We start from the raw sequence: 26,681 nt of genomic DNA, 5'->3' as shown, positions 1-26,681 counted from the left end.
GTGCATTCTGTGAGTATAGCTTGTTCCAGCTATAGGGAGCAATGGGGAAACACTAAACACTGCATTGTTCCCCATGGGGAACAATGTTTAACTTTCCTTAAAGCCCTCATAGGATCCTATGGGGTTTGGGGCAAACATTAAACATTTAAGTTGCCCACTTGCTCATTTCTTTTGTGGACTGGGTGGTAAGTACCACCCATCATGCCCTACCACCCAACCCACTTTGGTGACCCTAGGAGGTACCCATGGGGAACAATGGGGCATTTCGAGTTTCCCCATTGTTCCCTATGGCTGAAACAGTCAAAATGTCGCAAGCTTTGTTGCATCGAAACAGCCAGCTCAACCACTGTTTCGGCCATCTGCGTTTTGTTTCAAGCTCGAAACAAAACACAAAATCTACTTCATATACATCCCTACTTGTACCTTTTTATCTTGGATCTCTTCCAAGGCTGAAGACCCTGCTTTGTTCTTTGAAACGTATATCCTGTCATTCTTCTTCATTGGAGGACAGCCTGGAGAACAGTGATCTTCACTATCTTTCAAGCAGAAACCATTTCGACAAAAAAATCTTCAATGTGAGTGCCATTTCCTTCTATCCTGACCTCTGCACGGTACTGTGCTTCTCTCAGTGCTGGGATGGTTCACTCTTAAGAGCTCTGTGGGGGAAAGTGCTGGGAAGCACTACACTTCGAACACTCCGTGCATGCCTTCCAAGATGATGCAGGTGTTTGAAGGCTCCATTTCCCTTAAAGGAGTACCTCCCTAGGCAATGTGCAAGGCACAGCACTGCATGGTGCGGATGGTCATCGCATGATGCCAGGGGGACTTTGCAGAATATTCTGCTTTAGACAGTTCCACACAGGCCTAATAAATGACTTGGGGAGTTAGAGGATTGATGGGGACCACCATTGGCCCCTGTGCCTTATAATGAACAACACTGCTGGAGTAACTTCTTCGCACAGGAGATAGAAGTATGCAAAATGTCTTTTTCAGTGGAGAGGTCAGCAACCCAGTTTCAATCCTGTCTTTAATGAGAGCTGATGCATCCAGTATCTTCCAGTAAGCATGAGTGGAATAAATAGCAAGATTCTCTTCTTGTAGTAGAAACAAGGAGCAATATTAATGCTGCTTTAGCAGCCCTCTGGGGCACATATTTTATGATGAATTGTGTGCTGATCATCACATGATCTGAACCAGTTCTACTCAACTAAGCCAAGCAACCAATAAAATTTAATTGATTTTATTAACTTCTGACATGCAAGATAACTCTGTACCAGAGATGGAATTTCATGGCGTGTAGGATAAAGACTTTTGAAGTGGAGTTGGTAGTGAGGCTTGATTGGTGATGAACTTCCAGATTGACAAAGGCTGGAGCTTGAACCTACAAGGTAAAAGGATCAACGTTCCTTTTTAAAGGGGATTAAAGGTCTTTCTTAGGACATTTTTTTAGGATCGGAAGGAAGAATGCGAATGCAAGGCAAAGGAGGCACCAGCATTTCCACTGGCTCTGATTGAGACAGACCTGGCTAAACAATTTCCTGTACAGTGATTCTAAATAGGCTATTCTATTAGCTATTCTCTGCTTACATGATCAGTGTGTTTACCAGTTAATTCAAGGACATAGTCTTAAGTAATTCTACTAGAGTTACACAAACCAAATCAGGCTGCGGTGGCACAGTGGAAAAGCAGCTTGCCTCTGAAGCAAGGGGCTGTTAGTTTGAATCCTTGCCAGTATGCTTCCCAGACTGTACCTAGTAAATATATATATTTGTAGTCGCCTATATCAGGCAGTAGCGATGTAGGAACGTGCTGGAGGCGGATGAAGTGACAACGGCAAAGGCACAATCTCATACTGCATGGGAGGAAGGCAATGGTAAACCACTCCTGTATTCTACCAAGAAAACCTCATGGCTCTGTAGTCTCCAGGAGTTGACACCGACTCGACAACACAATCTTTCCTTCCCTACACAAACCAACAGGAAGACTAATAATATTAACCTGGTTTGCTACTTTGCATGCATACTAAACCTGGGATGCTGTTGAAGCAGCACACATTTATTATGTTGTTTGCAATAGCTGGATACTTCATTTGTGATCAGTGGTAAAAATAAACAGGGACAGTCAGGCAAAGAATACCAGCTTAACATTTGGCGGTAAACTCTTATTTCTTAGCCACAACAAATTGTTCTCTGGGCAGCTCACAATAACAGTGTTTAAAAAACCCCAAACACATAAAGATAAACAAATTCCAATAGGCAATAGAAAATACAAAACATTTTAAAAACTTATTTTAAAAATCAGTGTTAAAGCCTGAATTAAGAGGTCTTCACCTGGCATCGAAAAGAACAAAGTGATGACAGACAAGCCTTACAGGTTGTCTATGGAATACAAATACATGGTGATAAACTGTGTGGTCCCAAGCATGTCTACTCAGAAATTTTGTTGAATAGTGTGTTGAGGGTTGCAGTCAGATGTGTCAGAACCTCTATTACACTTACCTGGAAGTAAGATTTACTGTGGTATTACATCTCTTGTAAGCATGCTTAGAATTGCAGATTTAAAGAGGGTTTTGTTCTGGCCTTTGTTGCTGTTGCTCCAGTCTTTTCATTGGTTTGTTCAGTTTGAAGCCTACTCAGGGAAGATGAAAAGGCAGTGAGTTTTAATTAAAAAAACTTTTCTTAAAATCTCCCCCTCTTCCTGTGTTTCTTAAGGGGCTGGTATCTCTTTAGGGGAGAGGTCTGTGTCTGTGTTTGATTTTTGCCAGGGGGCTGTGTAGCTTTTAGTTTCTCTCTTACCTGGAGAGAGAGAGTGAGTGAGTGTAGGAGGAGCCAGCTAGGGCTTAGGTGAACCACATCTGGTGGGAGGGGCCACATTCCTGTTAAGGACATGGGAAAAGCCCTGCTGGATCAGGCCCAAGGTCTATCTAGACCAGCATCCTGTTTCACACAGTCGCCCACCAGATGCCTCTGAAAAGCCCACAGGCAAGAGGTGAGGGCATGCTCTCTCTCCTGCTGTTATTACCCTGCAACTGGAATTTAAAGGCACCTTGCCTTTGAGGCTGGAGGTGGCCTATAGCTCCCAGACTAGTAGCCATTGCTAGATCCTGAATTTATCTAAACCCCTCTTAAAGCCATCCAGGCTATTGGCTGTCACCACATCTTGTGGCAAAGAATTCTATAGCTTGATTATACATTGTATGAAAATACTTTTATCAGTCCTAAACTTCTTGCCAATTAGTTTCATGGAATGACCCCCTTAAAAGTGACCCCTTCACATTCTGGTAATATGAGAGGCAAAATTTCTAAGTATGCTGAATGACTGTACCCTAGAAGAGTGGGTCATGGAACCAATCAGAGAAGGTGATGTTGGACTTAATCCTGAATAGTCCACAGGACCTGCTGTGAGATCTCAGTGTCATGGAACCTTTAGGGAACAGTGACCATAGTGTAAAATTCAGCATACATGTGAGGAGAGAATTGCCAAGGAAGTCTAACAATAAAATGAAGTTTTGGTGAAAAGAAAACTGAAAGGGAAAGAATGCAGAGTCTAAAAGCACACTAATAGAAGCCCAGTTAGAATGCATACCAAAAAGGAGGAAAGGTACACCAATTTGGGAAGGATGCCAGCATAGCTAAAAGCTTAAAGGCAAGGAAGTTAGAAAGGGGAAGAAGACTTCCTTCAGAAATTGGAAGGCCTGCCCAAATGAACAGAAAGGAACACAGACTATGGTAAAAATGCAAGGAGACAAAAAGGGGGGCAGAGTTTGGGGAACATCTAGCTAAAAGCACCAAGGGCAATAACAAATGTCTTCAAATACATCACAAGCAGGAAACCTGCCAGGGAGGTGGTGGTCTGTTAGATGGAGTGAAAGGAATTATAATGGATATAGAGATTGCAGAGAAGCTCAATGAGTTCTTTGCATCTGTCTCACGGTAAAGAATACTAAGCATTCACCTGTGCCTGAACTGAGCTTCCTGGGGACAGAGGCTAAAGAACTGACAGAGGTGATGAGAGATGATCTGAACTGTCTGGAAAATTAAATTGCCAGGCCCAGATGGCATGCACCCAAGAGTCCTTAAAGAATTCAAATGGGAAATTGCAGACCTTACAAAAATATGTAACTTATACCTACAATCAGGATCTGTACCGGAAGACTGGAAAGTAGCCAACTGAACATCAACTTTCAAAAAGGGATCCGGGGAGATCTGCGAAATTAGAGGCCAGATAGCTTAGCTTACAGACAGATTGATGGAAAGCATTCTGAAGGATAAAACCTAAAAATATAGAACAGGCCCTGCTGAAGGAGAACCAGCATGGCTTCTGCAAAGGTAAATCTTACCTCACCAACCATTTGGAGTTCTTTGAGAGTGTCAACAGGTGTAGATAAAGATCATCCAGTTGACATAGTATACCTGGGCTTTCAGAAAGCTTTTGACAAAGTTCCTCATCAAAGACTCGTGATAAAACGTAGCAGTCATGGTTTAAGGGGACAGGTTCATGTGTGGATTGCTAACTGGTTGAATGACAGGAAACACAGCGTAGATATAAATAGACAGTTCTCTAAATGGACAGAAGTAAGAAGTGGGGTCCCCCAGGGATCTGTACTGGGACTGGTGCTTTTTAATCAAATTATCTAGAAGTTGGGGTAAGCAGTGAGGTGACCAAATTTGCAGATGACACTAAACTATTTAGGGTAGTGAAATAGTTATCAAGTGGGCTCCTTTCAAGCTCCCTTGCACACTTCCCTGCGAAACTCCATGCAAAACTCCAGTGATCCTGTTCACTAAGCTCTCTGGCTGTGGCCTCTTTACATAGAGAGTAGGCTTCAAACGGAAGCAGACAGGCTCAACAGGTGGCCAAATTTGCAGATGACTCCAAACTATTTAGGGTTGTGAAATCCAAAAGAGATTCTGAGGAGCTCCAAAAGGATCTCTCCAAACTGGGGGAGTGGGCGACAAAATGGCATATGCAAGTGTAAGTGATGTATATTGGGGCAAAACCCCTCAACTTCACATAAATGCTGATGGGAACTGAGCTGTCCAGGAGAGGGATCTTGCGGTCATGGTGGACAGCTCATTCAAAGTGTCAACTCAGTGTGTGGCAGCTGTGAAAAAGGCCAATTCCATACTTGGAATCATTAGGAAGGGGTTTGAAAATAAAACTGCTAATGTTATAATGCCCTTATACAAAACTATGGTGCAGCCACATTTGGAGTACTGTGTGCAGTTTTGGTCACTATATTTGGAGGACATTGTAGAACTGGAAAAGGTGCAGAGGAGGGCAACTAAGATGATCAGGAGCCTAAACCACCACCTTTATAAGTCAAGGCTATAACACCTGGGGCTTTTTAGTTCAGAAAAAATATGACGGAGGGGAGACATGATAGAAATCTATAAATTAATGCATGGTGTGGAGAAAATTGATAGAACTTTTTCTCCTCCTCACATAAGACTAGAACCAGGGGTCATACCATGCAACTGACTGTCAAGTTTAGTACTGACAAAAAGTACTTTCACACCATGCATAATCAACCTATGGAATTCTCTGCCACAAAATGTGGTAACAGCCAACATCCTGGATGGCTTTAAGAGGGGTTTAGCTAAATCCATGGAGGGCAGGTCTATCAATGGCTGCTCGTCTGGTAGCTATAGGTCGTCTCTAGCCTAACAGATGTGTGATCAACCCCAGCAGGGAAACCTTTCCCCTTACATTCAAGTAACACCCACTAATAGCAGAGGTTCTTAAGATGCAGACATCAAGCCCATGGTGCTTTCTGGTGACTTTCATGCAAGGAAACCAGGGTGCCCCTGCCCACCCATCCCTTGGAATACCAGTTGCAGGGGAGTAACTGCAGAAGAGAGGACATGCCCTCACCTCTTGCCTGTGGGCTTCTCAGAGGCATCTGGTGGGCCACTGTGTGAAACAGGATGTTTGACTAGACAGACCTTGGGCCTGACCTTATGCCATGGCAGTACTATTTAAAAATCCCTGGGCAGGACCGTGCTCAGTGGTAGAGCACAAGTGCATGGAGAAGAAATGAGGTGGAGTGGGGAAGCTGCCTGTTGATATTACTGAACAAGATGGAGCAAAGGTCTGACTTGTTATTAGGCAACTTAATAAATTCTGGGAATGGAGCAGTCTTTCTACTTTCCCTACTTTTATTCCCATCCCATGTCTGCTATTGGGCTCTCTTGTATCCACGTTGCCATTAGCAAGTAATATTTGCTAATATACTACTTGCCAGTGATATTGGGTATCTCCAGTTGGCCTAGGCAGAGCTACTGCCTAGCACAATTTTGGTTACAAATAGCATTATGTCCCAGTGGCGGGGAGTACTGAGATTTTACAGTGTTCCAAATGTCAATTGGTTCCAATATCTGATACCTGAGAAGACTTAGAGAGCAGTCAGACAAAGCTGAGCTAGTTTAAGTCCACTGAAATAAAAGGGCTTAAGAATGCTTAGCGGCATGTTGAATTAAGGCCAGGAAATTGTTTAGCCATTCTATCCACTTCCTTAGAATCCACATTGCCCTTGGTCTCAGAAATGATTGGTCTTAGTTCCTCCACTTCCTGCTAAAAAACTGCATTGACAATTAATCCAAGTTGTTGATGATAACTTTTACAGATAAGCCAAGATTAAAAATGAGAGGTGCATTATATAGCTGAAGGCTTCTAGGAATTACAAATTTCCTCAATATCTGTTATTCTAGTAAACAGATTTTACCAATGTACATTTTTTAAAAACTGAATTTGGATAAAGGTGGTGGGGGTGGGGTGTGTGTAAGTAAAAAATAAAATGGAAATGTCTGGCTTGGTGCACAATCATGGATGGATCCGAAACTAGTGTCAAATTGGTTTTTTATTCAATATATTAATCTCCAAGGTAACTTACAAAGAGTTAAAATATAAAACTAAATTACAACTTAAGAATAGACACGAGAGCATTTACAATCGTATATACAATGACGGTTAAAAAGTTCTCACATGGACCAAAGCCTGGAGGGAGAGAGTGCAATTTTAGAGAGGGGTAGAGTCCCTTCGTTCATTCACCCCTCAAGCAGCCCTGGTCTATGTACTTGACAAGAAAGCCTCACTAAAGTTGGTACTGGAGCAGAACTCCCCCAGATTTTGTAAGGTGAGTAGATTAATTTAGAAGCATGTGGTCCACAACATAAATTACATTATGCTTCAGATACTACTTAATATGTATGGAAGTAGAACCACCCTTTCCCTCTCACTTTTTTTGTTGTTTTTGCATTAGATATTAAAAACCTCTCACGTGCACTGCTCACCTAAACTGCTGCAAGTTGTCCTCTGACTGCCCCCACTTCATCACAACCACAGACTAAACATGGGTTTTGTGCACATACATTCCCTCCAAGCTGTCTGACCCCTTTTATTCCTGCCAACTCTAACTAAACCAGTTCCTAAAAATGTAGCCCCCCCAAAAAAAAATTCACAGTATGACGCTATTAAAATCTCCAAGAGGACTTTTAACAGTCACCTGGCATTGGGTGCAGATTTCGGAAGACTCAAAGCCAATCACGTAGGGGTTGGTAACCCTACCCCAAAACCATCATTATACATTTCGAAACCCCTTGGGATAGGCTTAGGAGTACTACTATTTAGAAGAAGCAAACCAACCTCTGTAAGTCACTCTTAGGTTATGCGGTAGAGCGAGATATACATCAATTTTTAAAAAAATAAAATAAAAAAGTGTAGTTCTTTATCAACAAAAAAATATCAACAAAAAGTGAGATACGTCAAGCCTCATAGCAGGATGGCCAAGCTGAGAAGACTCGCCAGCTGTAGTTAAACTACAACTCCCATCACCCCCCAGGCACAATTTATTGCAGCTGGGGATGATAGAAATTGCAGTCTAACAACAGCTGCAGAGCTTCAGATCGGAAGGAACAAGGGAAATACACACGCCCCGCCGAGGAGACCCCGCCGCGTTTCCTATTTCCATTCCTCCTGGAGCCGCTCTACCTCTCCAACGTTTTCTTATCTATGGTTCGGAAGTTTCTACTTAACTGCGCACGCACGTAATGGCGGCTTTTCTATTTGTTCGTCATAGAGAAGGAACGCGCGGGGCGGGGAAGGAGCGGAGGATCACAAAGCCGTAGAGTTAAGAAACAACAACAGAGACTTGAAGCGACGCAGTCGCTTTGAACTACCGGCGCTTGGTATGGACAGCTGCCATTGGCTAGCATGAAGCTTTCGAGAGAGGGAAGAGGACGCCGCGCTTTTTCGGCTCTGCCCCCGCTAGGGTGTCCTGGCCATTCGAGTGGAGGCGACGATCTGCGCGCGCGGAGTGGCGGGGGGGGGGGTGGACTGGGGCGTCGGCCACGTGACCCTCCCCGCGCCGCCGCATTCTTTCCGTCGGCCATTTTAGGTTGGGACCATCGAGGCGGCGGCGCCATTAAAGTGCGAGAAAGGAGGGAAACGTCAAGCGCCCGCGCATCGCCGCCAGGCAGGCAGCCAGCCAGCTGCCGGCGGAGCCTCGGGTCCCGCCATCGCCGGCCAGCCTCCCACCGCCGGAGCTCGCCTTTCCTTTCGCGTTCCCCTTTTCTCCCCCGAACCGATCGAGTCCACAGGCGGCGACCATGTCGGAGCAGCAGTTCGCCGGGGACGCGGCGGCGGAGGAGGAGGCCTCGGAGCAAACTGAGCAGCTTGAAGGAGCGGCGGGCGGGGGCGGCAACAACAGCAGCAGTAGCGCAGACGGAGGAGGCGGCGGCGGCGGCGGCACGGCCGAATCGGAGGGAGCCAAAATCGACGCGAGCAAGAATGAGGAGGATGAAGGGTGAGGAGCGGCGGCGGCGGCCCCGATCCCGCGGAGGCGCCTTGCCTCGGATGTCGACTCTCGCTGCGTAGTCGACTCCGGAGTAGAGCTGCGTGTGGAAGGCTGCAGCAGCCGCCCTTGGCCGAGTGGAGCCGGAGCGGCGGAGGAGGAGAGAGAAGGGAAAGCGGGTTGCCCGACCGAGTAGGCGCCGTTTCCACCGCTTAGGCACCGCCGCTTCCTCCTCTTCTCCATCCCACCTCCTCCCCCACCCACAAACACTGCTCTGGTTTTAAACGGCGGCGCGGGCGATCCATGAGGCTGCCGTGTAGAAAGGAAGAAGGCGTGCGCCGTGTTCTCCCGCCACTGGCGCGATCGTGTGGCTCGGACGCTCGTCGGTGCTACCAAAACAGCGCTTAGCTCTTTTGGGCGGGCGGGCATGCACCGTTTTGGCGCGGCTGCTGTGCTCGGTCTTCCCGGTTAGTGAGCCCCAGGCGTCGTCGTCGTCCTGGGTTCCGTCGCCAGAGCGGATTAACAGCGCGATCCACAGCATGCTTACTCGGAAGTAAGCCCTACAGGGCTGAGTGGGTTTCCCTTCCGTGGAAGTGTGCATAGGATTGCACCTCACTTCGCTCAGATGCGCGCGTTGGGAAAGCGGCACCCGTGTACTTTTGGTGGCTAGGCGATTTGTGCGGCCCGGGTGGCTGAAAGGTATAACCAGTTGTGTGAAAGGACCTGACATATGTAACAATGGATGAAAAGGTGTTTGCATCTTCTCTGTTGAAGATAGCTAGAAGGGTAACGAATTTAAAAAGTTGGTTCGGAGACCCTCAGGGCAAGGACCTGTATTCTTCCGATCTTGCTCTGTAAAATATGTATAGGCTTGGTGCTGCAAAAATTGCACAGCAATTTTTACACAGCAGCAGCAGTTCGTAATATAGGTTTCCTGACGGTTGTGTAGTTTTTTCCCCTTTAGGTGTTTAGAAGGAAAATTTCGAAGGCTTCAACTTGCTCTTGATTTGAGGATTGCATTTGAAATGACATGTTCAATTGCTAATACTTGGGGCTATGCAAATATGTAGCAGAACCTTTTTGGACCTGCTTGAAATGCAGTTTGGATGTTAAGGGCCTTAACTTGCATAGTTACTGATGTTGGGAAAGAATCCATCTGTGCAGTGTTTAAAAGAAGCAAAAGATCTGGTCAGAACTTTGAAAGGTTTATGGTAAAGTCATTCTCCATTACCATACTCATGACTGTGTTGTGAAAGGAGAGGTGATATGATTTACAAGTAAATGGCTTAATATTTAACTAAATCTATGTGAGAGAGGCTGGTGTGGTGTCCATTTGTATAAATTGTCACTGCATATATTGTGCAAAAGACAGTTATGTAACATTAATGTAATGGTCTAGATCAGTGGTTTTATTATTATTATTATTATTTTATTTTTTACATTTATATCCCGCTCTTCCTCCAAGAGCGGTGTACTACATACTTGAGTTTCTCCTCACAACAACCCTGTGAAGTAGATGAGGCTGAGAGAGAAGTGACTGGCCCAGAATCACCCAGCTAGTTTCATGGCTGAATGGGGATTTGAACTTGGGTCTCCCTGGTCCTAGTCCAGCACTCTAACCACTACACCACACCACTATACCACACTGGCACTGGGTCACCACCCTGCTCCTTTAGATTTTTATGGTCTCAAATATCTGCAACGTTTTCAAAAGAACAAAACGGGACTAATAGCTTTTTCCAGAAAGGCTGCTAAATTTAAGTGTAAATAGTGTGTTTCCTGATTGGTTTTAAGAATAAATGGTTCTTTTTGATCACATGAATAAGTGATTGCCTTCAGCTAAGTTGTGAGAATTTGAAAATCACTGGTTTAGGTTATACTGTATAGTACATGAGAGAATATCTTTTCTGAATTCTTGGAAGGGATGTGAAGCTTCCCCTTCACCTCTTGTTCCCTCACAAAGCCTACATTTATTACATACAAACATACTACATACATACTATGTACTGGATGTGTGTGTATTGATGGCTGCAAGTGATATTGTTTAGAGAAATTTCTGCTGAAGACAACATTGGAGGCGTGGATCTTATCAACTGGCCACCTAATGAGAATGTTGTCAAAATGCTGTATGGCTAAGTGGGCTTTCAGTTTGGTTATCCACCTAGGCTGCTTTGTTTTTCTAAGACTCTCAGTTATCCTTGTTAACAGCCACAACTGTGACTGTTGTGTGGAAGTACAATAGCACATTGTTTCAGCTAATGCATATTGGACTTATTACATAATGTACAGAAGTAGCTGAGCAGTGACTGTCAATAGTGTTTTTGTAGCATGTACGTAGGCAACCTGCTCTGGTTACAGTCATTCGTGCCTTTGTACCTCTGAGATCGGACTATTTTAATGCATTGTAGGATGTATGAGAGGGAGGCGCCCTGGTTGGAAAGCTTTGACTGAGGGGAGATACTGCGGCTCTGCTTCTGACAGGTTTGAGTCACTGGGATCACTTATGGCTGTATTTTAGTGCTTCCTTTGGCGCTCTGTTTCACTCTGGGTTCAATTCACAGCACTAGTTTACGACCTGTACAGTCCTAAATAACTGGGCCCAGCATAAATGGCACTCCTGAAGTTCAGGTGTGAGTTGTGAGATAATCTTTTGCTGCGTGTCTTTGATAGGGCTCCATTGTCTGGACACGTAAAGTGTAATTGGGTCATCAGCAGTGTTCCCTCTTGCAGAGATTCCCAGATGTTGATTACAACTCCTACAATCCCCAAGCAAAGGCTATTGCAAGTGGGGATGCTGGGAGTTGCAGTCAAAGACATCTGGGCATCCCTGTTAGAGGGAACACTGGGCATCAGAAATATTTTATGTTGACAGATACATGCAGATTTTAACAGTGACGGGTGGAATAAAGCAGCTCATGAAAATGAACCTTTTAAAACTGCTTGCAAATATTGTACAGAACTTATAATTTTTGTTAGGGCTATGGGGAACACACAGGGGCATCCTCAGGTTTCCCTCAACTTGGGAAAATTCTTACCTTGGAAACTCGAAAGCCCTTTGTAAAGTTCCTGCTTTCTACAGTGTAGAGATAAGAACAGTCCTGCTGGATCAGGCCCAAGGCCTACCTAGTCCAGCACCCTGTTTCACAGAGAGTGGCTCACCAGATGCGTCTGAGAAGCCCGTAGGCAAGAGGTGAGGGCATGCTTTCTTTCTCTTGCTTTTGCTCCCTTGCAACTGGTATTTAGAGAAATCTTGCCTCTGGGGCTAGAGGTACCAGATTAGTAGCCATTGATAGACCTGTCCTCAATGAACTTGTTGAAGCCCTTTCTAAAGCCATCCAAGCTAGTGGCCATCACCACATCACATGGCAGAGAATTCCATAGATTAATTCTGCAATCTGTGAAACAGTACTTCATTTTGTTGGTCCTGAACTTCCTGGCCTATGCATAATTTTATACACTTAGATCATGTCTCCCCGTGGTTGCCTCTTTTCTCTAAAAAGCCCCAGAGCCTTGCCTCACAAGGAAGGTACTCTAGGCCCTTGATCATCTTGGTTGTCCTCTTCTGCACCTTTTCCAGTTCTACAGAGTCTTCCTTAAGATATGGTGACCAGAACTGTATGCAGATGTGGCCTCACCATAGATTTGTATAAGGGCATTATAATAGCATATTTGTTTTCAATCCCCTTCCTAATGATCCCTAGCATGGAATTTGCCCTCTTCACAGCTGCCATGCACTGAGTTGACATTTTCAATGAGCTGTCCACTAGAACGCCAAGATCTTTTTCCTGGTCAGTCACCGAAAGCTCAGACTCCATCAGTGTATATGTGAAGTTGGATTTTTTTGCCCTAATATGCATCACTTTACACTTGCTTACATTGAACTGCATTTGCCATTTTGTCACCCACTTCCCCAGTTTGGGGAGATCCTTTTGGAGCTCCTCATAATCTGTTTTGGATTTAGTTTCATCTGCAAATTTGGCCACTTTACTGCTTACCCCAATTTCTAGATCATTTATGAACAAGTTAAAGAGCACTGGTCCCAGTATAGATTTCTGGGGGAACTCACTTCTTTCTTCTCTCCATTGTGAAAACTGTCCATGTATTCCTACCCTGTCCTTCAATCAGTTACCAATCCACACATGAACCTGTCTCCTCATCCCATGACTGCTAAATTTATTCAAGAGCCGTTGGTGGGGAACTTTGTCAAAAGCCTTTTTGAAGTCCAATAATAATATATCATAAGAACAGCTCTGCTGGATCAGGCCCAAGGCCTATCTAGTCCAGTATCCTGTTTCATACAGTGGCCAACCAGATGCCTCTGGGAAGCCCACAGGCAAGAGGTGAGGTCATGCCCCCCCCCCTTCTTGCTGTTGTTCCCCTGCAACTGATATTGAGAGGCATTGTGCCTCTGAGGCTGGAGATGACCTATAGCCACCAAAGTGATCAACTGGATCACCTTTATGCAAATGCCTGCTGACACTCTCAAAGAACGCCAAAAGGTTAGTGAGGCCCCCAATCCACCCCTCCCTGTCTTTTCTGTAGGTTTTGTATCCAGGAATAACGGTGTCCCACTGGTTCTCATCATTCCACCAGGTTCCCATTATGATGGTGTTATTGTCTGTGGGATCCTGTGTTATGTGGCTCAGTCCTTTTGTGAAGCTGTGCCTACATGTTTGGAGCCAACTCCTGAGTGGCAGTGGTGCTTTCCCTGATATGTAAAGCAGGCCTGAGTGACATTATTTTAATTGGATTTTGGTAGCCACAGATTTTTTGGGACAACTGGAATGAAGGTAGCATTATTATTTGTAATGGACTTCATGACTTTAAAATATTGGTATTTTCTCCAAAGCTTTGGGATGGGGTAGACTACAGAGCAGATGTATAATAAATGAGTATCTGTGCATGAGAGACTGTTCATACCTCTGCTATCCATTAAAATACAGTTTGTGATATTTCATTATTTTTAGAGCAGGCAGAAATCCACAAAAACGTGATTTTGTCTTCTGCTAATATGATAGATGTTTTTGCACACGTTACTATTTTGTACCAGAGGATTTTGTAATCCTCTGGTGTTTTATACCGGAGGATTTGTACACATTTGTACAAATGTGTGTGCATTTAGAATTTTTGAACTCCGTTAGTGTTGTTTAGTTTTCTCTTGACACAACTATAAACGTGTACATTGTTTTACTCTAAGAAAAATTCTGTGTTGGAACAGCCAGGAAAAGCAGAAAAATGTTAATAATCAGAATTCCCACTAAAAAAGAGGGAGGAGCTTGGAGCTTCAGATATAATATTAGGAGGTGTTTCACCTCATTGTAATCATTAACTACATCATTCATAATAATGGGCCAGTTCAGATAAATGTGAGTCCCAGTGCATGAGGAGGATAGAGTTGTGCCCAGAGTGGGCCTGTTCTGACTTAACTGAAGGACGTCCTGATTGGTTGTCAGGGCATCCTTTAATCACATGAGATGGACATTCATCTGAATTGTCTACATATGCTTCAAAACCTCTCACTCCCTGGGTAGACAAGGTAGCTAACAGGGACAAGGTAGCTAAAGGCATGTCTGCACTATGGGTAATAGTGTGTGTATTTGGAACTGTATGCATGCATGCAGATTTTTGTTCGTTTTAATATTCCTCCAGAAGAACTGTCTGTCAAATGCTTTGTTTTTCCTGAGCCAAATATTGTTCCTGGAAATGTGTTGGTTATGGTTTATGTCTGACCCCTTAGATAGTAAAGTGTGCCGTCAAGTTGATTTCGACTCCTGGCACCCACAGAGCCCTGTGGCTTTCTTTGGTAGAATACAGGAGGGTTTTACCATTGCCTCCTTTCGCACAGTATGAGATGATGCCTTTCAGCATCTTCCTATATTGCTGCTGCCTGATATAAGTGTTTTCCCATAGTTTGGGAAACATAACAGCGGGGATTCAAACCAGCAACCATCTGCTTGTTAGTCAAGCATTTCCCCGCTGCGTCACTTAAGGTGAACCGATACACACACACACACCCATTACATAAGTTCTAGATAGATGCATCTGCATACAGCAGAGAGGATATTGAGCCCGAAATAGTGCAAGTGTGAAAAGCACAACCAAAGAAGAGTTCATCTCTTGTTTTACAAATCTGCCTTCTGAACAAGGGGCACTATATTGTAATCTGATAATCCCAAAGCAGCAAAAGTTAGTACAGATACAGCAGACCAGAGGTATGTTGCAAATGTCTTACATCTGCACTTGATTTAAATTGATGTGGTCTGTGTTCTAAATTCTCTTGTTTGCTTTTTAGGGACTGCTTCTGGGCTGGTTGTGCATGTGATGGTTCCATTGTCTAGTAATTCAGGTACATAGTGCATGTAAAATAGTTCTAAAACTTTAGCAGTGCACTATTTGGTTTCCAAACCCAAAACTTCAAATGTACCAAAAACTTCAGTAAGAACAGAGACATAAGCTTTTAACTTCTCAGTAAAGAGAGCTGTTTAAATAATATGATGGATTTGAGCCACCTTTTCCATTCAAAATGCTCAAAGCACCATCTAACAAGCAAGACTTGTAAATATCCACTCATTCACCACAGCTGTTGAGTACAAATCGCCTGCAGGCTACCAGGCAGAGATTATGTTGAGAGACTGCACTGTTCAGTTCAGTGTCACAAATGACAACATCAACTAATACAACTGTGCTTGGGCCAACTAACCTTTCCCAACTTATTTGTAAGGCTGTGGCAGGCACGTGTGTACTGATGTAGTGAGCATCTTCTGCCTGAACATTTTCGTATGTTCTGTTGCGCAGTGTTCCAGCCTTTAGTCACTCAAAACTAGCAAGTTTATCCCAAGGGCAAAGTTAAGTGTTTGTGTGTTTTACTAAGTTTATTTTCACATGAATTCCTCCTGAAGCTGTTCCACGAATCCTGCGGCTTGGATTCACTTCTCTTTCTGTTTCATGTGAAAGCTAATTCACACCCAAAGATGGCTCACCGCCAACAACAGCAACACGTGGTGCTACAGCAAAAGCAAAAGCTGTAAGGTGCAGTCCTTCGATAACGTGCTGCTATAAACAAGGCTAGCATATGCCCTTCATGAACAGGGCTACAGCATTGACCGTTGGCCAATAGTCAGGAGTGTTCTAATCTCTAAGGCAATTTGGGACTTCATTTTCTCTGAACTCGGGATTGTTTGGGAGGAAATGGGGGATATTCGGTTGCTTCCTGTTGATTCTGGATGCCTCTGTCTGGCACTGCTGTGCAGGGAGTGGCTGAACATGTCTCCACGTATTGTTTTGGAAGTTGCTCCTAGGCTGCATATTTGATTTTGCAGAGGCCTGTTAGAATCAGTGTCGTAACTTATGTGAAAATCCATCTTCACACAGGAATTGCTTCTGTGGATTTGACTATTGTATCCTCTAACCTGCTACAATAATCAGTCTGACTAGCTGTGGAAATAACTGTCCAACCTTCCTACACAACTTTAAGTAGCTCTGCCAGCCTGATGCAGATGTGACCATGTATCTGGTCAATGCTGATTGATGGTCACACTTAAATGCAACTTGTCTCTTTGAGCTTCATAAACTTGTGAAGCTGAAACAAACAAGTCATAAAAAACATTATTAAAGATATTTGGTGCAAACCTTTAGCTGAATTCAGAATGCCAACAATAAAGCTCTGTGGCACTTGGAACTAGTTGGGTTCTAAGGCACCTCAGCAGAGTTGCCACAGAACCAAAACAAGCACTGCTTGTGACAGACAACCAGCGCTGATCAGATACATGGTCACTCTTACATAAGGCTGTCAGTGCTACTTCATGTTGTGTAGCAAAGCTTGCAGGCACGGGAACCCTGTTAAATTCCTGAGGTGAGATGTTATAGTGGGGAAATACCAGCAGTTAGAGTGGAGGCTGGATCTTGCTCTTGCAACAGCACTGTTCTAGTTCAGCATCCTGCTCACTTAAAAAAAATTGTCACCTTCTTAAGAATATCTTCCAGACTTTTCACATGCTGCTTGTTTAGGCAAGTGGTGGGCTTTTATAGAGTGAGCACAATACACAGAGGGGAGAATTAGCTTAGGTCACTTGCTTGTGTGTAAGGGTGGACTTTCTAATTCATATTGTTTTGTTTGCTACTGTTGTAGGAAAAACCACAATCATGTTACCTTCCCATGGCGGTAATCAATGATCGCCATCATGTAAAAAGCTGATCTCCTGTAGGTTCAGGTTCAGCTATTTGAGTACTGCATGTTTGTCAGACTGAGCTTAGTTTTGTAATGCACACTGGATCACAGGCAGGGATGTGGATAGGTTTCTCCCCCCCCCCCCGCCCCATTTAAAGGGTTTTCCTAGCCTAGTTAAACACAGTTTGGCACATTTCTGAAATATGCAAGTGGATCATTGCTAATGACTGCTATATTATAAAGTTTGCAATTTGAATATTGTAAGCTTTTTAAAAGCTTGACACCTTAATGCTTTCTTGTGTCTGCAGGAAAATGTTCATTGGAGGCCTTAGCTGGGATACTACAAAGAAAGATCTGAAGGACTACTTCACAAAATTTGGTGAAGTTGTAGACTGCACCCTGAAGTTGGACCCCATCACAGGACGATCAAGAGGATTTGGCTTCGTGTTGTTCAAGGAATCTGAGAGTGTGGACAAGGTATATTTGTTTTCCAGATTTTTTTTTACTGATGAAACACTTGGCCTAGCATAATATCCATGAAAATGTGACATTTTAAGAATGCATTTTTGGGGCAAGATTCATTATAAGTTTTAACTTTTCCCAGGTCATGGATCAGAAAGAGCACAAACTAAATGGCAAAGTGATTGACCCGAAAAGAGCTAAAGCAATGAAAACAAAAGAGCCTGTCAAAAAGATTTTTGTTGGTGGCTTATCTCCAGATACACCTGAAGAGAAAATAAGGGAATACTTCGGAGGTTTTGGTGAGGTAAGTATACCACCCTTTCTGTTACATAGGTTGTCATCAGCTTAAAGAAATCTCCATACAAATATACTTTTGTATATAAATAAACTAGGATACATGTCTGGGATCTGGCTCTGTAAGAGGCTGGGTGTGCCAGCATGTCTGCTGTCTCATGCTTCAGACTTAGCTGTTGTGCCCAACAGTTCTGTGGTCATTTTTGATCAGAGAGGACGAGAGCGCCCTAGAGACACATCCTCCACATCCCCACCCACCCCCCGCCAGCCACACAGTGCTCTTTTCTTTTTATAAGCAACTGTTTTTCCTTGATGTATATGGAGACAAGTTAGTGCATTTTGTATTTAGGTGGTCTGAGGACTTAAGGCAGTTTGTACAAGCTTTTAAGTTCTTTGACTTAGTGTTTTGCAAGTGATTGATCTCCTTGGTAATTGTTGGAAAGGAGTAGTCATATGTATATTTGAAAATGGCTTCTGTTTACATCTCTGACACTTTTACAAAACTCAGTATTTTGTTATCAAAACTTACAAAATATATAATAGAAAACTTAAACATGATACATCATATCATGAATTGAATATTTCCAGTCAATATAAGAATAATTGCTGGCGCTCTGATTTTTCTTCAACTCAAAATCGCCATCAGAGGTTTGATCAGACAGATGATAGTACTGAAGACGTACTTCATTATTTCTTGGCCTGGATGATTCTGTGATTGAATTTGTTGTCCTAAAGTTTCTAACTTTATTGTGTTCAATAACCACTCTGACACACAGAGCAATATCTCCAGGATAGTCTACTCTGTTCTTTATAGAGACTTCATATCCATCAATTATCTCATTTGCCAGCATCATTTCACCATTCTTCTGATACAGTGGGAATATCTGTTCTCAGTTAGTACTGGGATCTCACCTTGGATTTGAACCTCCTAGTATTTTGTGATGTTTGCTGTGATTATGATTGGCTCTCCATTGTGCTTACATGCCTTTTGCGAACTTCTATGATGTCTTCAGCACAGAGCATTAAGATTATTATCCTTATGGGATGAGTTATCCTGAGCCAGAAGCTTCTCTCCTTTTGTTGGTTTTTCCTCATGTCGTTTTAAAAAGCTGCTCTGTGACCTGTTAGATGCTATCCTTGCGTTAGTGGTAATTAGTTTCCAGAGCCTTAGGGTACTGCCAGCTTGGCTGAAATCGATAGGAGCTTTACCATTGATTTCAATGTGATGTGGATTGTATTTTCCATTGTTTCAGTACAAAAGCATTCTAGTCTAATTGACTTGGATACAAAAGTTCAATTTAAATGTTGAAATAGTAATGTCCTTAAGGCAAGTTGGTGAAAACTGTTCAGTTCTAGGTGAATTCCTGTCCCTTCTTAGGAGAGAGCCTGACATTTGATCAGTGCTTCTAATTTAATCAGAAATTGAAAAGATTGGATTAAACTTTGGGTGACTGTCCTCAGAGTTAAATTGGCTCTTTTATTCCCAGTGTCATCTGGGTTTAGCCCAGATAAACTATATTTCAGTAATTTAGTAAACTGGGGCATGTGGGTAATCTTGATGCACCTACCTTTAGACAGAAGCTCAATTTAGACATTATGCTAAACCAGGCCTGCTCAGATTTGCCCCCATTTGTGTTTTTGGTCTACAGTGCCCATAATCCCCAGCCACAGTGGCCAATAGACAGGGATTATGGGAGTTGTAGGCCAACATCTGCAGGAGGGCCAAAGTTGAGCAGGCCTGTGCTACACCATGGCTAAGAAGTGGGTTTGCAAATTCTCATCTGTGCTAAGTATCGTTTGGTGTGATGGCTGGTGACAGACTATAGTTAAACCATTGCACCATGGACTAGAATGTTGAGCTGAAAGAAAATGAAAGACAAGCAGCTGTAAACCATAATCTGCTCATATGTTTGAAAGCTCAAGCATGGTTTACATTCCAAACCATTAGTGATGCAAATAGTGCTTAGCTTGATGTCTGAATTGATCCATATTGGTTACCACTGGACTGTCACCAGCCTATTGCTGTTACTTTGATTTGATTTTAACCAAAGGACATGCAAGGGCTACCTGCCTGCTTTATTTGTGATAAATGCACTTATTTCTTGATCAGGTGGAGTCAATAGAGCTTCCCATGGACAACAAAACTAACAAACGCCGTGGATTTTGCTTCATTACTTTCAAAGATGAAGAACCAGTGAAAAAAATCATGGAGAAAAAATACCACAATGTTGGTCTTAGTAAAGTACGTTTCAAGCTTTTATTTCAGAGCACCACCTTTTAAGTAGAAAAAAATAGAACCAGGAATAACAGTCAAGAGTACTGAAGTGCAGTCTAGGGAGGGGGGTTCCCCTAGTGCAATCAAAAGAGAACACAAGTAATGTTATACTGGTGTACAGCAGAGATTAAACTTTACTTGTGTGAAGTGTAGATGCACCAATGAAGCTGTTAAAAGTATTTTTAAAACTTTTTGTTTGAATAAATGTTCTGGAATGTTGAACATTGAATAATTCTGATGTTCCTTATCAAACAGAGGCTTTGGATCATTAGTTACTTGTAACATAACACAAGTTGTTAACAGTGATAGTCATAAAAAGATGGTTTTTTTTGCATTGGCTATCAGAATTTAAATCGTGTGACTTATAACTGTCACTGGTAACAGTACAGTTGTCCCTTGTCAATCGTGGTTTTGAGAATCTGTGACTGGGAAATTGTGACCTGTCTCACCAACCACAACCTGAATATCCATGGTTTGGTGGGGTTTTTTAAAATGATATTTGGGGGTTCAGAGGTTCAGTCTGTTCATTCCTCTTGCTGACCCTGCCAACTACTCGCAATTTAAAGTGACTTTTACCGATTTGGAGAGGGTTCAAAAGTACCTTTTAGCAATCCTTTGGGGATAAAAAATGTCCAGTGGTTCAATCTCTGTACTTCCCTTACTGAGCCCTGTCAATTTTAAGGGAGTTTTGGGGATTTGGGGCAATTCTTGAGCATTTTCCCCTTTATTTTTTGGTCTTTTTGTGACCGCAGTCCCCCTAACCCTGTTTCCCATAGACCTTAATGCCTTGCCAGCTGCAAATGTGCCAATGGCGAGGTTTTGCTGGAACGGAATCCTTGCTGTTGGCGAGGGGTGACTGCATCCGCTTCCTCTTAAAATACCAATTCTTCTCTATCCCAGTGAACATAGCTACTATTAAACTGTTTATTTGATGCTTGCATCACCCTGCTAAATACATCAGGTGAGATCTGGATAAGAGACAGTTAAGATTTACTAGCAAAGTTGTTTCAGGTTTAAAAAATAAATTGCTAAACTTAGTAATAGATATCTCCTTGAGTAAATTCAACTCATTGTGCTTGGCTTTAACACCTAAGCCTCATCTGTTTGGATTTGTCTGCTGTAAATCTCTGTAAAAACTGCACTGCTACTTCACTAGTTCCTTATGTTGTACTGAATACAGAGTACATGATTAATCATCACTTGGCAAAAATTAGAAATTACTTTTTCCATTCTTTCAGTGTGAAATAAAAGTAGCAATGTCAAAAGAACAGTATCAGCAGCAACAGCAGTGGGGTACTCGAGGGGGATTTGCTGGAAGAGCTCGTGGCAGAGGTGGAGGTAGGTTTCTGCATAAGTACTAGGGCTGTGTGTGTCATGGGGGAAACTGGAATTCCACTTCCACACCTGTTTGCAGGGCAACTGCCCCGGGGTGGGTGGGGGGAAGATCCTTTAAAAGCCGACCCGGCACTGACATGGGGGAAACTAGGTGGCTGCGGTGAATCTCAGGAGCACCGGAGTGGGGGGGGGGAATGATGCAGGGGTGGCCGGGCACTCACATGTGGCACCTGGAAAGCACAGGGATTTATAGGAAGATACAGTTCTTCCCAGAGGAAGGCTCCTCCCTTCATATCAGGGAAGCTCTGGAAGGAGCTACATCCCCGTGTTGCACCCCAACATCATGCCCCTGGGATTCCCCACAGCCACCCCGCGTTCCCTTCTCCAGTGCTGGGGCAGCTTTTAGAGGGTGCCACTGCCACCATCCTGCCGGGGGCAATTGCCCTGCGAAAGGCTGACGCCTAATGGCAGCAGGAATTCTCAAGTGGAATTCTGATGTTTTCCCAACGCGCACAGATAGCCCTAATGAGTGGTGCTCTTGAATTAAATACCAGTGTGTGCTGAAGAGGGGAGCCCCCACCAATGTGTGCCCCTTCATGGTTGCCCGCTCTCTCCAAGCATGTTTCTCCCAACTGCGTGAATGTTTCTGCTCACCTGAGAAGATGATCATCAGAGGGTGCTCTGTTCCTTGTGCTGATACTGAAAGAAGCTCAGTAGTTGAACATGCAGGATGGGGCCTTCTCAGTCATTGCTCCCAGGCTTTGGAATGTTCTCCTGATGAACATTCACCCTTTGGTTTTCCTTGCTGCCTTTCAGAGGCACATAAAGACCTGGCTGTTGACTCAGGCCTTTGAACTGTAAGGAATGTTTTCTTTTTGTTTATGGTGCTGAATCTGTGGTTGTATTTTATGGATTTTATGGTCTTTAATGGATATGCTATGAACCATTTTGAGATATATATGTTAGGAAAGGTGGTATACAAATCTAACAAAGACGCTGCTTTCACTTTTTAAAAAGTTGACCAGAATTCTGTGAATTTGCTTTTTGGTAAAGATGCTAACCTATGTGCCATTTTAAGAACTTTTAGTTAATCATCCACTTAAGATCTTGTGACTTTAGGGGTCCCATTTGCTGGCTGATGGTAGAAAGCTAATACTGTTTTGCACAATGGAAAATAGTCAGCTATTTATAAAAGTAGTCAGCTATTTAAAATCTACTCTAGTGTTTGGAGGAATATGGCATAGCTGCCACTGAAATATAAAACAACTGAAGAGCAGAAGGTTTCAAGTTCCCTCCCCGGCTTCCTCAAGATAGGGCTTGATATATAACACATTTACCTGATATATAACACATTTACATGAAAATATGGCTTGCTGGTTTCAAGGGAACGTGCTTTCAGTTAAGTGTGTTTGATATTGTACCCTTGGGTTTCTTTATCTGAAAAGCAGACTTTTCAGATAAACCGGAAGAGGACAGAGTAGAACCAGGAGCAGAGCAGGCGGAAATGCATGATAGCTGGTCAAAAAGGTCAAATGACAATAAGGGAGATAGCATACACCAATGCTAGGTTAAGAGACTCTGCGTATAAATGTTCATATACCAATACCAGAAGCCTCTGAGCCAAGATGGGCAAGCTGGAGTGCTTGGATGCTAATGAAAACTTAAATATAGTGGGCATAATGGAAACCTAAGCCACCTTATGGCGCAGCAGGGAAGTAACTTGCCTAGGGAGCAAGAGGTTGCTGGTTCAAATCCCCACTAGTAGGTGCCCAGACTATGGGAAACACCTATATGAGGCAGCAGCGATATAGGAAGATGCTGAAAGGTATCATAGGAACATAGGAAGCTGCCATATACTGAGTCAGACCATGGGTCTATCTAGCTCAGTATTGTCTTCACAGACTGGCAGCAGCTTCTCCAGGGCTGCAGGCAGGAATCTCTCTCAGCCCTATCTTGAGGAAGCCAGGGAGGGAACTTGAAACCTTCTGCTCTTCCAAGAGCGGCTCCATCCCTAGGGGAATATCAGTGCTTACATGTAGTCTTCCATTCATATGCAACCAGGGTAGGCCTGCTTAGCTAAGGGGACAAGTCATGCTTGCTACCACAAGACTAGCTCTACTGTGCGGGAGGAGGCAATGATCCCCCCGTATTCTACCAAAGAAAACCACGAGGCTCTGTGGTTGCCAGGAGTCTACAACGACTCGACGGCACAACTTTACCGTTAATGGAAACCTCGTGAGAACCAGTGGGACACTATTGTTCCTGGATACAAACTACAGAGAGGACAGGGATGGATAGATTGGGGGTGGAGTAGCACTGTGTGTTAAAGAAAAAACAGAATCCAACAAGCTAGAAAACCTAGGAGGACCAGAGTCCTCCACAGAATCATTATAGATGACAACATGAGGACTGGAAGGAAATGTGCTACTAGGGATGTGCTATCACCCTCTGGATTAAAATGCTGAGAGTGACTTGGTGTAGCGAATCAGAGGGGCATCAAAGAGAGACAGAGCTGCAATGGGTGACTTTGATTACCCTCACATAGACTGGGCAAATTCACATGTGGATATTGACAGAAAAGCCAAATTTCTAGACAGGCTAAAAGGTTGTGCCTTAGAATAGTTCATCATGGAACCAATCAGAGAGAAGGTGACCTTGGGACTTAATCCTGAGTGGTGCCCAGGACATGGTGCGAGATGTCAGAGTTGTAGAACTATGTGGAAACAGTGACCATAGTGTGATCCAGTTCAGCTTATATGTGAGTGGAGCATTGCCAAGCAAGTCCAACACAGATGAGCTATAAAAGGGTAGAAGACTTCCTTCAGAAAAATGGAAGTCCTACCAAAATGAAGAAAACAGAAAGGGCCATAAACTCTGGGAAAAGAAATGCAAGGAGACAATAAGTGATGTAAAAAAAGTGTTTGAAGAACATATAAGCTAGAAGTGTCATAGCAAATAACACAAACTTCTTTAAATATACCAGAAGCAGAAACCTGCCAGGGAGGTGGTTGGACCTTTAGATGATTAGGATATGAAAGGGATTATTAATGAGGATAAGGAGACTGCAGAGAAGCTGAATGAGTTCCTTACATCTGTCTTCACGGCAGAGGATACTGATCATATCCCCACTCCAGAACTGAGCTTCTCAGGCTTGGAAGCTGAAGAACTGGGTGAATTTGAGGTCACAAGAGAGGATGTTCTACTGTCTTGAAAAACTGAAAATTAACAAATTGCCAAGGCCAGATGGCATTCGCCCAAGAGTTCTGAAGGAACTCAAATGTGACATTGCTGATCTCCAAGCAAAAATATGTAACTTGTCCCTACAGTCAGGCTCTGTACCAGAGGACTGGAAAGTAGCTAATGTAATTCCAGTTTTTAAAAAGGGATCCAGGCTGGTTTCCGGGAAATTACAGGCTGGTTAACTTCGGTGCTGGGTAAATTGATGGAAAGCATACTTGAGGACAAAATCGTTAAACATATAGAAGAACAGGCCTTATTGAAGGCGAGTCAGCTTGGCTTCTGCAAGGGGAAGTCTTGCCTCACTAGCCTTTTGGAGTTCTTTGAGAGAGTCAACAGGCATGTGGATAAAGGTGGTCCGGTTGGCATATTATGCTTGGACTTCCAAAAAACTTTTGACAAAGTTCCCCAATAAAGTAAACTTAGCAGTCATGGGATAAGGAGACATATTCAAGTGTGGATTAGTAACTGGTTGAAGGACAGGAAACATAAGTTTGAGGACATTGTAGAACTGGAAAAGATGCAGAAGAGGGCAACCAAGATAATCAGAGGCCTGGAACACCTTCCTTTTGAGGCAAGGCTGCAGCATCTGGGGCTATTAGTTTGGAAAGAAGGTGGCCAAACACAATAACATGGGGTCATCCCATGAAACTGAAGGCCAGGACCAACAAACGAATGTGCTTTCCCACACAACATGTAATTAATCTATGGAATTCTCTGCCACAGGATGTGGTGATGTCCACTAGCTTGGATGGCTTTATAAGGGGCTTAGGCAAATTCATGGAGGACAGGTTTATCCATGCCTACTAGTCTGTTGGTTATAGGCCACCTCCAGCCTCAGTGGCAAAATGCTTCTAAATACCAGTTGCAGGGGAGCAACAGCAAGAGAAAGGGCATGCTCTCAGCTCTTGCTTATGGGCTTCTCGGAGGCATCTGGTGGGCCACTATGTGAAACAGGATGCTGGACTATATAGGCCTTGGACCCTATCCAACAGTGCCATTATTTTGTTCTTATGTTGGTGTCTGATGGTTTTCTTGCAATGTTGTGATTCCTGATTCTGTTGCAGGCCCCAGTCAAAGCTGGAACCAGGGATATAATAACTATTGGAATCAGGGATATGGCAACTATGGATATAACAGTCCAGGATATGGTGGCTATGGAGGTTATGACTACACTGGCTACAACAACTATTATGGATATGGGGACTATAGTAGTAAGTACAAGAGCTACTTGGCATGCTTTCATGTGATATACCAAAAAATAATGTTTGAGTATAGTTTCTGTCCCATCTAATGCAGACCGTTTTACTAATCACCTGGCTTTTCTGTGGTGGAACACTAAATGAGGCACATCATGTGGGGTGTAGTGCAAGTAGAAGGTGCCATTGTTCTTGTTTGAATACACTTTCCATGATTGCAACAAGATTGGAATGTTAGCTTGTGCTAAAATTCAAACTGTCCCTTTGAAGTCACAGTATCCTCCAATTGCCAAAAAAGTTCATATTTATAATGGTGCTCTCTGCTGACTATACACTTTTAGTCATACACTTAAGATGCTTACACTCTACCCACTGTGCTGAGATCCACCTAAACTTCCCAGCAATAATACCTTGAGAGAGGTGTGTTGTCAGAGTACCATCTTCAACCTGATGCCAGTTTGGTAGTTTTATTTTAGATTATCCTGATCCCATTTTACAAAATAGATGGTATTAGAGCTCAGTGGCTTCTACAGTCTTGAGTCTAAACACCTCTCTTCTGTATTTAGATCAGCAGAGTGGTTATGGGAAGGTATCTCGGCGAGGAGGTCATCAAAATAGCTACAAACCGTACTAAATTATTCCATTTGCAACCTATCCCAGACAGGTATGTTCTGCATTTGTAAGCTGCATTCTAGCTTTATAATTAATAGTAATGGTTTTCAGTATATTGTGTAAGATATTGTAATGATGTTTTAAAATTTCACAGCACCCAGAAGTGCTTACCATAATATAACATAATGACTTTGAAGATAAGTAACACAGGTGCTCTTATGCTTTTGCCTTTTGCCCTATAAATTAACAAGTCAGTAAATTTAACAGGTAAAGTACTGCTAATGGGTACAAATTAAGGAATTGCCGCGA

General features: G+C 43.3%; 1 protein-coding gene and 1 long non-coding RNA gene across 5 annotated transcripts in view; one reads left to right on the top strand and one right to left on the bottom strand.

Moving 5' to 3' along the window:
• Positions 1 to 1,224: 1,224 nt before the first annotated feature.
• On the bottom strand, positions 1,225 to 8,297 carry LOC128325765 (uncharacterized). Of its 2 annotated transcripts, none has more exons than XR_008307616.1 (4): positions 7,645 to 8,297; positions 4,133 to 4,205; positions 2,499 to 2,628; positions 1,225 to 1,381 (listed from the first exon to the last, which is right to left on the bottom strand). It is a non-coding gene; the product is annotated as an uncharacterized LOC128325765 (long non-coding RNA). The 2 variants fall into 2 exon arrangements; XR_008307615.1 differs by lacking the exon at positions 7,645 to 8,297 and adding an exon at positions 7,293 to 7,616.
• Positions 8,298 to 8,410: 113 nt separating this feature from the next.
• The window catches only part of HNRNPD (heterogeneous nuclear ribonucleoprotein D), a 19,537-nt gene continuing 1,266 nt past the window's right edge, over positions 8,411 to 26,681 (top strand). The window contains exons 1-7 of one of the 3 annotated variants that reach the window (XR_008307607.1): positions 8,415 to 8,803; positions 17,267 to 17,435; positions 17,563 to 17,724; positions 19,825 to 19,956; positions 21,228 to 21,327; positions 25,629 to 25,775; positions 26,327 to 26,424. Coding sequence is in view for 2 of the 3 variants with exons in the window: in XM_053251499.1 (XP_053107474.1) it covers positions 8,607 to 8,803; positions 17,267 to 17,435; positions 17,563 to 17,724; positions 19,825 to 19,956; positions 21,228 to 21,327; positions 25,629 to 25,775; positions 26,327 to 26,394 (975 nt within the window). In the remaining variant the exon portion in view is untranslated. Of the gene's footprint in view, positions 8,804 to 17,266; positions 17,436 to 17,562; positions 17,725 to 19,824; positions 19,957 to 21,227; positions 21,328 to 25,628; positions 25,776 to 26,326; positions 26,425 to 26,681 lie in introns of all 3 variants that reach the window. The other 2 variants (XM_053251499.1, XM_053251500.1) reach the window with 2 other exon arrangements.

This window comes from Hemicordylus capensis, chromosome 5 (genome assembly GCF_027244095.1).
Source record: "Hemicordylus capensis ecotype Gifberg chromosome 5, rHemCap1.1.pri, whole genome shotgun sequence".
NCBI classification, from domain to species: Eukaryota; Metazoa; Chordata; class Lepidosauria; order Squamata; family Cordylidae; genus Hemicordylus; species Hemicordylus capensis.
This window is presented reverse-complemented; position numbering and strand designations above follow the sequence as displayed.